Genomic DNA, 14758 nt, shown 5'->3' on the forward strand with positions numbered 1-14758 from the left:
GTATCACTGCATAATACAAACACAGCTTCAAGTTACTAATAAAATTACTTTCACACATTCAGATAACTCTCAATTTCTTGGCAACAAAACTATTTAAATTAACCAGAGACTATCCTTATTTAGTACACAGAGATGCTGCAGTAACTAACTTGTAGTTGGCTCTAATGTGCTTTGTTTATAAACCTGGGACTTTTAGAACCTGTAAAGGATCGAGACAGTTTACAACACAGTGTGTGCAGACCCTAGAGCAGGCTCTGGGTATGACAATTAATTCCATTACAGAACAAAAGTTGCAACAAATAAAAACATGGTGTAAAGTACTTGTATAAGGAGAAAACCTTTCTCTATCATTGGCCCCTCAAAACCATTTTTTTTATGGTTAGCCTACCATAACCTTGTATTTTTTAATGTTTTATTTTGACATAATTTTAGACTTACAAGAAAGTTGCAAGAATATATAAAGAATTATAAGATACTCTTTAACCAGATTCCTCAAATGTTTATACTTTACTAAATCTGCTTATTCTTTTCTATTTTTTTCCTGAACCATTCATAAGTAAACTGCCGACATACCCTAAATACTTCAGCATATATTTCCTTAAAACAAAGAATTCTCTTCCATAACCACAGGACAATTATCCGAATTAGAAAATTAGCACTGATTATACAATATAATAATCTAATCTACAGACTTTATTGAAATTCACCAATTACTCAATAATGTCCTTCACAGCAAAACAAATAAATAAATAAGTAAATAAAAATTTTAAAACTCCAATACCAATCATTGCATTCAGTCATCATGTCTCCTTTAATACAGAACATTTCTGAGTCTGTAGTTCATGATATTGACATTATTAAAAAATACAAGCCAGTTCTTTTGCAGAATATCCTCAGTTTGGGATTATCTGATGTCTCCTCAGACTTAGATTAAAGTTACACATTACAGGGCTGGAATACCACAGATGTGATTCTGAGTTCTCAGTGTATCAAATCACACTGTCAACTAGGTCCATTACTGCAGTAAACTCTGACCATTTGGTTAAGGTGCTGTCTGCCATCCACCAGAGATCATCACCCCGATTTCCCCACTGTAACATTACTACTTCACTTTATGTAACTCATAACTATCTTATGGAGAGATAATCTACATTATAGTAATATCATATTATCCCTAAAATTTTCATCCACTAGTTTTAGCCTACACTGATGATTCTTTCCTGTGTTCTTAAAAGACCTTTTGAAATACCCGAGAAGTTGCTTTATTCAAGAAAATGTGTTGAGTAAATCGAAAACATTTTGAAAACCGAAAATTATATCTGCCTGCTTTATTTACTGCAATCACTGCTGAAATCAAAGAAACACTGTAAATAACTGATTAGGTCTTAAATATGGTGCTAAAACATTCTAAGCATGCATTTTTGTGAAATCCTATTTATCACTACATGTTTTACATGTTTTGGATGTTCTCTTAATATCACTGATAACCTCTGTTTCAACTTCAGTTTTTTGTCATGCTAAACTAATACAAGTAACTTGGTAAATATATTCACAGATATTGGTAGGGTTTTCCTTCCTGTAAAAAAAAAAATTGTGTTTTTTTTTAAAGAGGAATGTGTATCAGTTACATCAGACCTTCTCACTTTGATTCCTTCTAGATGATATTATTTTTGTTGAGGCTGCTGGTTCCACCAAAATCAGTGGATCTGTGATGATATTCAGTGAAAGTCATGCCGCAGTGCAGATATGCTCACAACTCCCCTAAACAGTAGATGATCCAGAGATGCCCAGCGATCCCATGTTTTTATCTTTAGTGACTGAACATCTTTCGTGGAAGGCGCAGGGCCTCTGTGATACATCTCTTTACCAAATGCCAAACTGCCACTTCACTTCTGGCAGCAGACAAATTGGAGAATCCTTCTCTAAATCAAGCATAGAAAAATAAAAGCATGAGTTTGGATTTGCTCAGAAATAGTTAAGAATTCCAGAGAGGAGTGGAAGCATAAAGTTTCTGCTGTCCCTCTTTTTGAGGCCTCAACAGAACAATATTTTTTAGCACATAAACACAGAGAAAGAAGGGCTACTTCTGTGACTTCTGAAATGAAAGCAAGAGAAACAGGGAGTCTTTTCACTCTCCTATGAAGTAGAACTAAAATCCTGGAAGTATAGTAAGCTAGAACCTCAGTGTAACAGAATCAGTTATAGAGTGGACCTCAGTCACAGGAAGATCTACTTCCAACCTCACCGATGCAGTATTTGTTACTGAAAAGCCTTCTTAACACACACACACACACACAGTATCACATAAAAGATATGGGCCAAGAAATCAACATTCCAATGAGATCCAAAATGGGAAAATATGATAAAGTTATTTTGCTGAATATCTCTGAAGCAGAGTGTCCACAATAAGACAGACTTTTTAAAAATGTCACCAAGGTCTCCCTCCAGCTTACACACCTACACAACCGATAGCCACATATCAGTTCTTTACCGTCTACATTTCATACATATGTCAAGATGGGTTCACAGTTCAGCAAACCCAGACTTCAAGCCTAAAAGGAAAGGGATCTTCTAATACCAACTTAGAAGTTTCTGCTTTTCTTACTAATTTAAATATGTGCCTCCGTGGGGTGTGAGTAAAGCTCGCTGAGACTGGATCAGCTGGGAGATCACAGAAGCATATAAACAGCATTGACTCTTTTAAGTGAAACCATTTTAATAGACAGCTGGTTTAGGGCCCAGACAATGGAACACCAAGAAGAAGGCTTATTTTCATCCTCCATAGTAAATCATGTGTCTGTTCACGGTGAGGAAGGTAGTCTGCTATGAGAGTGACAAAGACAACAGTGGTTTAAATAAATCAATGTGTTTATCAGGAGTAAGGACCAGAGGCCTGTTACAGACATGGACAGGAGGGGAAGAGAAAACATATAAAATATATTATTAAATAAATGAATTGATGGCAAAGCAAGTTCGGGTTTTGACCTAAGAAATAAAAATACACTATGAAGCAGAAAACAGTATTGGCCTTAATTCTGCCAATGGCAAGTAAATCCCTGAAGGTGGCAGGAATACTTGTGCAGGAAGAAAGCTAAGAGAATAAACAGCCCTAACTTCATCTCAACTTTAAAAACCTGGTGAAATTGATAAAGAAGTTGTCAAAACTTGACCTATGTGGAGCAGATTTAGTTTCCTGATATACTAGCCCCCCTTTCCTTAATGTCCTCTCCTCATAAGCAGAAAGAAAATATCAAAGTATTTTTAACACTCCATTAATTTTCAGATTGAATGTTTTTTCCAGAATAATCTTTTATAACTAACAAAAATGAGGAAAAAAATAGGAATTCTTAAACTTGCACATCCTTATGCAACAGCAGTACCTGAAGTTTAACTGTGAGAGAATAAAATGCCATCCATTTCAAATGCCCAAATATAAATCCACCTATACCGGGGTCTTTGAAAAAGAATAAATCAATCAATAGAGAAAATCTGCCTTGATGCCACTGTTTTAGATGGCATCTTGTAAAGTGTGGTTCATCCTTGCTTTTCTAAAATATCACTGGGTCTTAAAAGTTAATTGAAACTTACTATGGATAAAGACCACACAGAAAAAAACGAAAAATACACAGTGAACACGCACCAAGATCACACTTCAATAGGATGCCAAAGGAAATACAGAGAATTGAGCGCGGCTTTTCTTTGTTTACTCTTCTAATAGTTTTAACTCTTTGTGTTCTATGCCAAAATAAAGAGGGCAAGGAAAATAGTTTTGACTTTGGTTCTTCAAAATCCAAAAGAGTTTTAGGAACAAATGTTTTCATTAGAAGTCTTTTTTGGTTTACAACCAAACAATAGGAAACTTTTCATCATCATTGGAAGGAAGGAAAGAAGGGAGGGAGGGAGGGAGGGAGGGAGGTAAGGAAAAAGAAAAGAAAAAAGAGGGAAAGAAAGAGAAAGGAAAGAGAAATGGGTTATCCATAACTAACAAAAACTCCTAATTTTCCACTTAAGTAAAAGCAGTAACCTTGAGAATGTTACTTTTTTTCTACATACAAAATAAAGGCCAAACCTAATTTATCATCTTCAAGAATAAGTTCATGAATGTACAAAGTACCTCCTTCAACCAGAAGTAAAATGTCCTCTAAACACAGACTGTCAACAAGCCTTTGGTAGCAAATTACCAAGAATTGGAATGAATCAAAAAATAATATGAACACCTACAATATCAATGTACTAGAATATTAATCATTGCATTCGGTCATCAAGTTATATTGCTTGTCATTAAAAAAAAAAAAGTGCTAGCTTATGTGATCCCAGAAATTTCCAGTAGGTGAAGGAGCCCTAGTTAAAAATTAACCTGTGCCAAAGAAAACACTACAAATCTGACATTTCATAAACAATTGTGTCAAACAGCAATCCAACATTAATAGTGGGATAAAATAAAAAATTATTTTGCTTCAATTAGCAGCTGGGCTACTGGTGAACAAATTATAAAGATGTAATTTCAGCTTAGCACCTAAGAAGACCTGTTTTCAGAACTGAATTAGGAAAGTTGCAAAGGAATGATATCATATTCAGTACGCTGTTCAGTTACATCACAGTCCTGAATAAAAAGAGAATGTGGATTGAAAGCAGTTAGCTTTAGACTACATTTTTAATGTCTCAAAGAAATAAATTCCCTTATATTATTCAAGCACTAAGATAAAAACTGAATCACTCTAACAATCCCACATTATATTTCTTTTTCTAACAGTAGTAAGAGATATTTCACTCATACGATAACATTTACATCTATATTAGTAGATACAGCTGGCTTTGTGAACCCGATGGGATAATAATAATAATAATAAAATAATAAAAGCAGCTAATTTATTAAGCACTTAATATGTGCCAGTCACTATTCTAAGCATCTTACATGTATGAATTCATTTAATTGTCACAAAAGAGCTTCAAGGTAGGTGCTATCATTTATTTCTATTAGTTTGATTCCAAATGCTTACATGCTTTAATTACTCACTGAAACCAAATCATTTTTGCTCAACAACTATATAAACAATTCACCAACATCCAAACACTCCTTCATTCCTCTCAGCAATATAAGTCAAGACAGAAGAACAGACTATTGGTGTAGTCATATGCGTTCGATAAATGCATCACTACTAATATGTTCGTTTTTAATGCTGTTCAAACATTCACATGGAAACAGCTCTAGCGTAAATATCCCTGAACAAATGGCTGTATATTATCCAGGAGGGAGCAGTTGGACCGCCAGACTGGGGAAGTACTAGGCCATCTGGCTCCGGCAATCTCTCCAAAACCATCAGCTTTGTTTTCACCCCCAGACTCCAAACAACACATTTTCCACTGTGATGAGTTTACATTTTCCCAAACACGGGTCCTGATCATGCATAAAAATTCCAAACTTCTTCATTCCTCTATGTGCAAGGAAATTTAAATCACCTGCATTTTTGACATGCTACCAAAGGAGAGAGAAAGCTGCTGAAATGTGGCTCCTGACTATAAACTTGCTTTTTTTGTTTGTTTGTTTCTCCAAATGTATGAAAGAACCTCTCTGCTGGCCCTAGTGAATTCCTTTGGAACTTACTGATATACTAAAAATGTGTTTATCTACCAATGAAGAACCATGAACTGAAAGGGTTGTTAATCAAATCTACGTGGCTGTGGCAGGATATAATGAAACAATCAATAGGAAGAAATGCGCTTGCATCAATAACTTAAAGTACCGGGAACATCAAAACAAATATATAAAGAAGATTAGCTTGTAAGAGAAAGAGGACAGCATTTCTGATCATTGTACTTTGGACTTCCCACCCACTATGCTAAGACCTTTTTAGGGTGTCCTTACCACATCACCTACCTTCAAACCCATACATGACAAGGATTATGTGACTGTTATTTTTCCCTTTCCAAAAAAGACCTTCTGTCTGTGGGCAGGAGTATTTTGTTTTTGATAACTTTATGGAATTTGGTACTCTTTGAATTATAAAAATGTCACTTTTTTTAAAGCAAGATGGTAGGAGGGAAGATAAGTTAAAGGCTTTTTTTTTTAAACTACTTAATGTTAACTCACCAAAGCAATCACATAACATAATCATATTTCAAATACTACGTGAAAGTCTGAGATGAGGCACATTAAACATCAGACCTCCCCCACTGGGTTCATTTGAGCTTCGGCTGTAGATGTTGTTTCTGAATGCAACAGCCATAACCTTCTGGATCCTACAGGCCTTTCTGCATGCTCACTAATGGAATACCAAAAACAGCAATGACACAAAAACAACCTATTTTTAGTCCAGCTAAACTTGGTTTTGAACAACCCTTCCCAAAAGCAAGCCTCTCATTTTCTAGTTGGTGGATGAATTTTTTAAATATCATCATATCCTTTGTGTTTTATGAGAGAGGCATAGGGATAAGGGGGCTCAGATCCTTACACATTGACTTGTAATAAAACTTCTCTTTCTTGGTTGAGTCCAAAATTAAGAGTCATTACCCAAAATAGTGTAATGAGACACTCTGAAAAGGTGTGAAATACTGTGTCATATCAATACATCTTGGTTGATTGAGTACATTTCTGTTTGATTTCAATGCTGCTAACTCCACCCAAGTTAGGAACATTCTATGAAAATGTAGAGTGCACAGGTAGTTTTGGATTTGGTACTCTTTGAATTATAAAAATGATTCCCTTTGAGTTTTAACCCCAACTTCTGAGTCAAAGATAAGACATCACACCCATAAAGCTGCTTCTCTGATATGAAAAATGTTACAAACAAGCAGCTAAGAGAAGACACTTGAACTGTGACTAGGTATTCCATCCAAAATTTAGGATGTGATTAGAATGGGTCACATCACTGGAATTATCCCATTCTGTACTCTAAATATCAAAATCCTGAGTCTATCTGAAAGAATTTTACAGGGGGAAAAAAATTGTAACATTTAATCAGTCAGCTTATGTCAAGTCTTACTTCTGATTGAAGGGGTCACTGCATATTTAACAAAAATAAAAAATTTAAGAAATTTTAAATCAGACTTGGTAGTTAATTATCATAGAATAATTTCAAGTTAGATGAGAATCCATTGTTTTACTCATTAAGACGAAAGTATAATAATTATGTCACAGCCAGGAAAAGTTATGCTTCTTCACACTGATCTGCTTTCTGAAGACTATTGTATTCACTGTGTCTACAAGAAGCTAACCTCTTCCCAAACTCTTACAGCACATAATCAACAAACAAACAAACAGATAATGGGCAGGAATTGCATTTCAAAGTGAAACCTACACAGAAGGCAATAGACAATTATTATGAAAACAAACAGGTAGGCCTTAAAAAAAAAAAATCCCTTTCTCTTGATATTTTTGGAATAAATTCAGATAGTTATTTAAATCTTTTTTTATGTCACTCCCCACCAAAACATATAATTGCATACATTTATAATTTTAACTTTCAGTAAGATGTCACATCATGGCAAATGACTTTCTCATACCTGTTATTATTAAAAATAAACTGTATCTTGTTCTAGTCCCCCACCCCCAACTGACAGAATTTATAATACCATGCAGTCAAAGAATGCCATAAGCTGTAGTTGTTCTTAAGCTCTATGACCTTGTTAATAAATGATATTTGAATGTATTGCTTTATAAAAATCAAAATTATTCCTCCACCATATGAGACTGTGTAAAGTCAATTCATTTCATAATGGGAAAATCAGTTCTTGGTGGTACTTTTTGTTGAAGGGGTCTAAAAGTTTTGGAAGCAGTTAATCACTTCAGACATGTCCTAATTTTGCACTCGTCACAATTGTTTGTTTCATAGTGCTGCCTATAATTTAATATTTAAGTGGCCAATGTTGCACAAGTATACAGGCCTTACAGGCTGGTTTGTGGGGATTTTTATCTTTTAAAAAGCAATTTCTAATAAATACATACGGAATATGTATTATAGTTCATACTTTCGCCCTCCCCCTTCCCTCTTTTCTTTCCTCTGATGAGAATGGCAGGAAAAGATATCTAGGGTATCAAAGACAATTTTTTAAAATAAAACTCCACTTAAGACATTTTTGTTTTGATATAATAAAAAAAAAATGGTACTGAAATCAGGCTTTTGTGTTTCTGCATGGCAGGGGAAAAAAAAATTTTAACAAAATACAATGTGTCCAAATGAAAGGGAATTATCCTATGCAATAATCAAAATGAGTAATAAAGAAAATAAGACCAAGACTGAAAGTATAAATGTGAATTCACTCTGACCAATCAACCAAGAAATAAATCTTCAAGAAAGTCAAATATTTTAAGCATTTAACTTGAAATAGTCTTCAGTAGGTATTTATTTATTATTTTTAAAACTACATTTCATACCCTCAGGTTTTCTACTTGGTTCACAATGAAATATGAGACTAACAATCAAAATTAGCTATTATTGAAAGGTTCTTACTGAATAGATTTTAAAACTTCTAACAACTTATGAATGTGCATTTTGTAGAACATATTTAAGCCACGCTTATCTAAAAATACTTTTTAAATACGCATGTATACCCTAATTTGAAAATTTCCAAGTCAGTATCTATGAAAGACGATCACCCTCCTTATTTTGAAGGAACTATCTTAAAATTGTAATCAAGCAAATAAGTTTTATTCCTCTTACTAAATTGGTGGTTAGTACACAATGCATAACTTTGCTCTTTGTTCTAATTTCTTTCCCCCACCCAATAAAGCTGGCTTCTTTTTTGTTACTAAGTGTTCCAACTACCTAACCAGCTACTTAATTCTGAAACTAAACTTTTTCTTAAAATTAAAAAAAAATAAAAGACTCCTGTGCCTCATTAAAACGTCAGGCCTCTTTTCTGACTGGGCTCATAATTGTATCTTTTAAACCATAACTCAACCTTAATGTACGCTGCTTGACACCCGCGTGTTGGGGAGCTGTAGAAAATGCCGTCCATGTACCTTTAAGACCACAAGCTCACTCATGCTGCCTGGCTTCTTGCCAAACTTGGAGGCAAAAGCAGGAGGATTTTTGCAAAATATCCTCTAACAATTGTCGCTCCCTCTTAATACTACCACCACCACCTCCTTTTTAAAAAATCTGTGGAGTGGGTCATCTGCGCTCTCAGCTCATCTCTCCATTCCTGAGTAAGATACCTAGCCACCCCCCCCACCCCCAGGCCAACACACACACACCCTTCCCTACCCTCTACCTCCCAGGAGTGGCCCGGAGGGTTCGGGTTTCACAAGTTCAGCCCACTCTACGCCACGGTCCCTGGGCACCTTTTGCGCCCCCTGGGGCTCCTCGGCCGGGTCAAAGGAAGTTCAGCACTTACTCTCCCCACTCAGCACCCTGGAGTCTTAATGCACTAGGCCTGCGTCTCCCTTGGTAGAAAGGAGCCTTCGAGCCATCTCCCGCACGCGGTGGGCGCTAGTGTGTGTCTCCGCGCTTGGAAGGCTGCGCTGAGAGGTCTTAGATCTGCCCTGGTGTTGAGAGTTTGAGTCCCAGACCCCGCGCTAAGGAGTAGCCAACTTCTTGACTCCCTCAAATTTCGAGGCCCTAGAGTCACCCCGCGGCGCGAAATTAAGAAACTTACTTGTTTTGTCATGGAGTCAATGAGGCGCACGTAGAAATCTTGCTCCGTCCTTATCCCTGGAGGGGAGAGGAGGCGGATAGGGGAACGAAGGAAAAGTAAGTGAGAGAGGATCTGCCGCAAAACAAATAAACAAACAAACAAAGAATGGGGCTCCAAGGCGTATGCAATGCCTACTGTCCCGGAGAAGCACAGACAGGACACCACCACCCGCACTCTCTCCAGTGTCCAGAGAGGGGCCAGTCCCCAAGCACGGCAGCTGAGAATGTGGCAGGACCCCCACCTGGCTTCTCTCCCTTTTCTCGGAGGGAACCCCTCAGCGCGCTCTCTGGGACCCAGCAAGGCCACGACCGCTCTAGCACCCTGAGCCCGAAAGACTTAGGGCCTGGAGTCGGGGCTGAGCCACGAAAACAGGCCTTCGGAATGGGAGGAAGAAAGAAAGTGGCCCTGCGAGGGCCGGGGCTCCACACCTGGTCCCAGGTGTGCTCCAGCCCGCTACGGCCGCCTTCCGGCTACTCGGGGCCTCCTCAGGTGAAACCTCCTCAGGCGAAACTTAGGAGAGGCCGGGTTACCCCGAGGACGGTGGACCACTCTGCGTGCTCAGGACTCTGGTCCACCTGTATCTTCCCACGCACCCTGCCTCACCCAGGGCCCCGGGGTGCCGGCGCGGACCCGATCGGAGCCTCACCATTGCTGTAGAGGAGCTGGAGCCGGTAGTGAATCCCGTTATTGGTCTTTTCGCTGTTGGCTTCCTGGGTTGCAGCAGGACGCAAAGACATAAGAGACGCAGGAAAGAGGTCGGCGTGAGCGAGTGGACCGACTTCGAGGCAACTTTCCCGAAGACGGGACCCCCGTCCGGAAACCGGACAGGCCCGGGAGCAGCAGAAATTGAGGCCAACTGTGATCCCTCTGCCGCCCTCCCGACCCTTACTGCTCCCTCTTCCCTTCCAGAAAATTCCGTGGGGCCTAGGGGCTCGGGCCTGGGCCAGCAGAGGCAGGAGCCGCGCGTGGTGGCGCGGTTGAGGGCGGGTTCATCCCAGGCGCCCTTGACTCTGGAGTGCGAAGCCGGGCTCGCCTCTCTCCAGCTCTGCGGCTCCACGCGAACTTTTTTGGAGCAGAACCTCAGGATGAGGAGCCCGGGTTCGCCCAGGACGGGAAGTGGCTTGGGGGACCCCGCTCAGGAGTGTGTTATGGATGCTTTGCCCTCGCCGAGGAGCGCGCCTCGCGAAGCGGCTGGGCCTGCTCCCCGGTCGGGGGCGAGGGGCAGCGGCGCTGCGCCCACTTACTTTTTCCTTCTCCACGAACCCCACAAAGGCTGTCCTCTCGATCTCCACGGGCTGGCCCTGTCTGTCGTAGAGGGCCAGGACGAAGTGGAAGAAGTTGGATTTCCGCAGATTGGAAGGCGGCTGCTTCTCAAAGTGAGCCCGGGCCAGACCCACCCCGCTGTGGCCAAAGACGCAGAGTTAGACGGCTAAGCCAGACACCGACGCGCGACCCTTTGTCACCCCTTACACACGCGAGAACCCTCAAACATCAACCTCCTCTACCCCCAGGACACCCAGTGGGCGCCCTACACGCCCCCTCCGGCGCCCCGGGCCCACCCGGCGGCGGGACATGCGTGCTCTCGCGTGTCCAATCCGCCGAGCACAGGGCGCGCCCCCCGAACTCGCGGAAGAGCCCGGGAAGTTTTGTTTGGGTTTTGCGCAGGAGATAAAACCCCGCAAGCATTTACTCCGACCTGACACGCGCTGCGTGGGAAGGAAGAAAAGTGGAGGTGGATGCGGTGAACCCGCGTTCGCGGAATACAGCTGGTCGTTTACAACTTGGAGGGAGGGGAGCATGGGAACTGGTCCCCGCCACCCCCACGAATCTCCCGCCTCAGCTTCGAGGGCAGGTGAGGATGGATGGGGAACAGGCTCAGCTTCTTGAAGCCGAAGCCATCCTCCAGGAAACCTCAAGTGCCCCCGCCAAGCGCGGACGCTCGGTCTCGGGAAACCGCATGCCCCCTCCCCAAATAAAGCAAGTGAGAAAAAGGATCTGAGGGTGGGGGACTCAGAGCTGTCAGGGGTGGTCGCTGTGGAACAGGGAACTGGGGGTGTTTTTAAAAGACCTGTCCTGACAAAGTTTCGCTGCTCCACAGAAATCCTCACACTCATTCCAGAAATCCTATGGACCAGGGGAGCCTACTGAGCGCGCCCGCGGGAGAACTGGAGGCTCGGGTGCCAGGGGCTCCGGGAGGTCACTAACAACCCGACCTGCCCAACACAAGGGCGCGCTCACACACACGCACACGCACACATACACACACTCTTTCGCTTCCAACCCAGTTACCCAACTCACTCTCACTACTAACCACCCCCATCCTTGTACTCAGCGGGGATGGGAACAGTGTTGCAGGCACTTGTCCCCTGCCCGGAGAAGATGAGGATGAGGTAATTAGTCATCTTCCTTTTTCCCCTTCCGCCCTCTCGGAGTCCGATAGGGCTAGGGGCCGTCAGATCTCCTACTCCCCCAAGCCCAGCTGGTGGTCTGGAAAAAAAAAAAAGACCATTTCTCACTTGGGACCAGGAGTCCCCGGAAAGTGTGATAAGAGTGCCCAGAAAAGTTCCCGCACGTCAATCTCCAAGGGCAGTGCCTCCAGGCCACACAGTCTAGCATCTCAGGAACTGAGTGGGAGAGGGGCTCTAAGGGACCATGGTGACAGAGGTTGGGGAAGACTTTTAGGAGATGTCAGAATTAAAGTTGGGAGTTGCTGTTCTACCGGTGGACTGAGAAAAACTGAGAGCTAGAGAGAGGGGGATGGAGAACCAGACTAGAGAATTAAGAGAAGGTTCTGGGGAGATATGGAGAGAGAAAAGACGAGAAAAAGGAGGTAAGGGAAGGAGAAGAGAGGAGGGAGGAGTGAAGAAAGAAGGGGAAGGAAAGAATGAAGAAAGGGAGGACGGAAAGAGGGAAGAGAGGGAAGGAAGGAAAGGAAAAGAGAAAAGGAAAGGAAGTAAAGAAGGAGGAAGAAAGGAAAAAAGGAAGGAAGGGAGAAGGAAGGAGGAGGAAGGAAAGAAAGAAGAGGAAGGGAGGAAAAGAAAGAAGAGAAGGAAAAAAGTTTAGAAAGGAGGGAAGAAAAAAAGAAAAAGGGAAGGAAAGGAAGGAAGGAAAGAGAAGAGAGAAAGAAAAGAAAGAAAAAAGAAAAGAAAAGGAAGGAAGGAAAGTAAGAAAAAGAAAGAGAAGGCAGCCAGCCGGGAAAGAAAGAGCAATCACATAAAAACACAGATATCCAACATCGTGCTGGTGAGACGCCTCTTCTGGCTTAAAACGAAATGAAAACAGTCACAGGCGAAGCAGGGGAAAGTGCCGGCAAAGCGTGGGCTCTTCGCAAGCAGCTCCCGGCTCTCTCCGGCCGCAGGCGACCAAGGCAGCGCGGCCGGGGAGCGCGGAGCCCCGGAGGCGAGCCGAGCGGAGCGGCGGACTCTCGAGCGCGGCCCGGCCCCGCAGCGGCCGCCGCCACCGCTTCCCGGCTCTTCTGCTTGCGGCTCGCCTCCCCGGCCGCGGTCCCCCAGCGGTACCCACCTCTGCGCCGCCGTGTTGGCGTCCAGCACCCCGGCGCCCTGCATCCACGTCCGCACCGCGTTCATGCCGCTGCCCAGCGGCTCTTCCTTCATGCTGCTTCCACTCCGTTGGATGCTTTCCTGAATCCCAAACATGAAAACAACCTTTTCTTGTGGAAAATCTCCTCCCCCTTGAAAATATTGAAAAAAAAAAAAAAAAAAAGGAAAGAAAAACGCCAGCCAGAGATTTTTTTTTTTTTTTTTGAGACGATGAACTCGTGCTAGAAGATCAAGGCGGGCTGGAAAGCAAATTTTTAAAAAATGTAAACCTTCGCTCAAAACTGAGCGATAACCCGAAAAAAAAAAGGAGAGAAAAAAAAAAGAAGGGAAAATCCAACGAAAAGACCAAAATAAAAAAATAGAGATGTATGCTTGGCTGTTGGGGGTTGTTTGGTTGGTTAATTTTTGGTTTGGGTGCTTTTTTTTTTCTTTTTTTTTTTCTTTTTTTTTTTTTTTTTTTTTTTGTAATGATCACAGGCCGGTGGAGGACAGGAGGGGCTGGAGTTTCCTTTTGTAGAGGTACCCTTCACTTGAAGAAGCAGGAAGAAAAAAAAAAGCCCTGATGGCAATTTAAGAAACAATAGACTCAACTCGCGCTGCCGGCTTTGCTACTTCAAGTGTCATTTTCCACAACCAGGCAAGTTTTTTCCTCTCTCTTTTTTTTTTTTTTCCTCCTTCTCTCCCAACCAAAGATGTTTCTTTCCTTTCAGTGCGTATAGATGAGGAGGACGCTGGTTGCCGTAGACAGATACACCAGAGAGGGAGAGTGGGGTGGGGGGAAGGGGGGAGAGAGGGAAAGAGGAAGAGGGGGAGGGAAAGACAGAGAGAGAGAGAAAGAGAGAGAGGAGAGGGAGAAAGAGAGAGGAGTGGACCCTGCTGGATGGAGATTCTGTTTTCTCCTTGCTAAAATAGAAGTGATTTGCAGGCTTTCCCTATGGAATCCAGTTTGACTCTCCCCAGAGCTAAACACAGGCACACTAACCCCAAAGGGAGGAGGCGGAGCTCGCGCCTCACAGGCCTGCCCCTTCATTTGCATAACGTCATCCTTCCGCCTCGCTGCAGCCAATCGCGGCTCAAGGAGCCTGCTGGCTCGCGGCGCCGGGCCACGCTCCCTCATTAACATCCCTCTCCGGGTGGCGCAGGGGAGCTAGCCAAAGTTCCTCGCAAAGTGGCGAGCGAAGGATCGCTGAACACCGGCGTCTATGCTGGGGAAGAGCTGGGCTGAGCTGGGCAGAGCCGGGCTGGAGAGGGGAAAAGACGGAAGGGAAGGGCGATATTTTTCTCAGGGATTTGAGCTGGGGTCTGCATCCTGGTCGTTGCGGTCCATTTAGCATCCTCGCCACGCCCTGAGCGCGCTCGCGGTGCACTGGCTGCGCCCTCCCAGGGCTGATGCTGCGTCCTGCTCCGCTGTTCTGGGACGTCGGGGGCAAAAGTGGAGGAGACAGGAGAGTCCGGGCAGAAAAAGCAGGACGCGCGTCCCAGGTGCCCACCTCTTCGCTTTGAGGAGGGGGTGGTGGGGTGGAAAAATGGGTGCTCGAGGTTGGGGCGGGATCGCGGAGGGT

General features: G+C 43.0%; 1 protein-coding gene across 8 annotated transcripts in view; it reads right to left on the reverse strand.

The window, feature by feature from the left end:
• The window catches only part of EBF1 (EBF transcription factor 1), a 391508-nt gene extending 377379 nt beyond the window's left edge, over window positions 1-14129 (reverse strand). For 6 of the 8 annotated variants that reach the window (XM_081826264.1, XM_081826263.1, XM_081826261.1 and 3 more), the window contains exons 1-4: window positions 13159-14127; window positions 10881-11037; window positions 10283-10346; window positions 9598-9653 (exon numbers count right to left, since the gene is read on the reverse strand). In XM_081826264.1, coding sequence (XP_081682390.1) covers window positions 9598-9653; window positions 10283-10346; window positions 10881-11037; window positions 13159-13292 — 411 coding nt within the window. In that variant the 5' untranslated portion in view covers window positions 13293-14127. Of the gene's footprint in view, window positions 1-9597; window positions 9654-10282; window positions 10347-10880; window positions 11038-13158 lie in introns of all 8 variants that reach the window. The other 2 variants (XM_081826258.1, XM_081826259.1) reach the window with 2 other exon arrangements.
• Window positions 14130-14758: the final 629 nt, after the last annotated feature.

The sequence above is a fragment of the Leptonychotes weddellii genome, chromosome 7 (genome assembly GCF_054177405.1).
Source record: "Leptonychotes weddellii isolate Sample4059 chromosome 7, ASM5417740v2, whole genome shotgun sequence".
In the NCBI taxonomy this organism is placed as follows: Eukaryota; Metazoa; Chordata; class Mammalia; order Carnivora; family Phocidae; genus Leptonychotes; species Leptonychotes weddellii.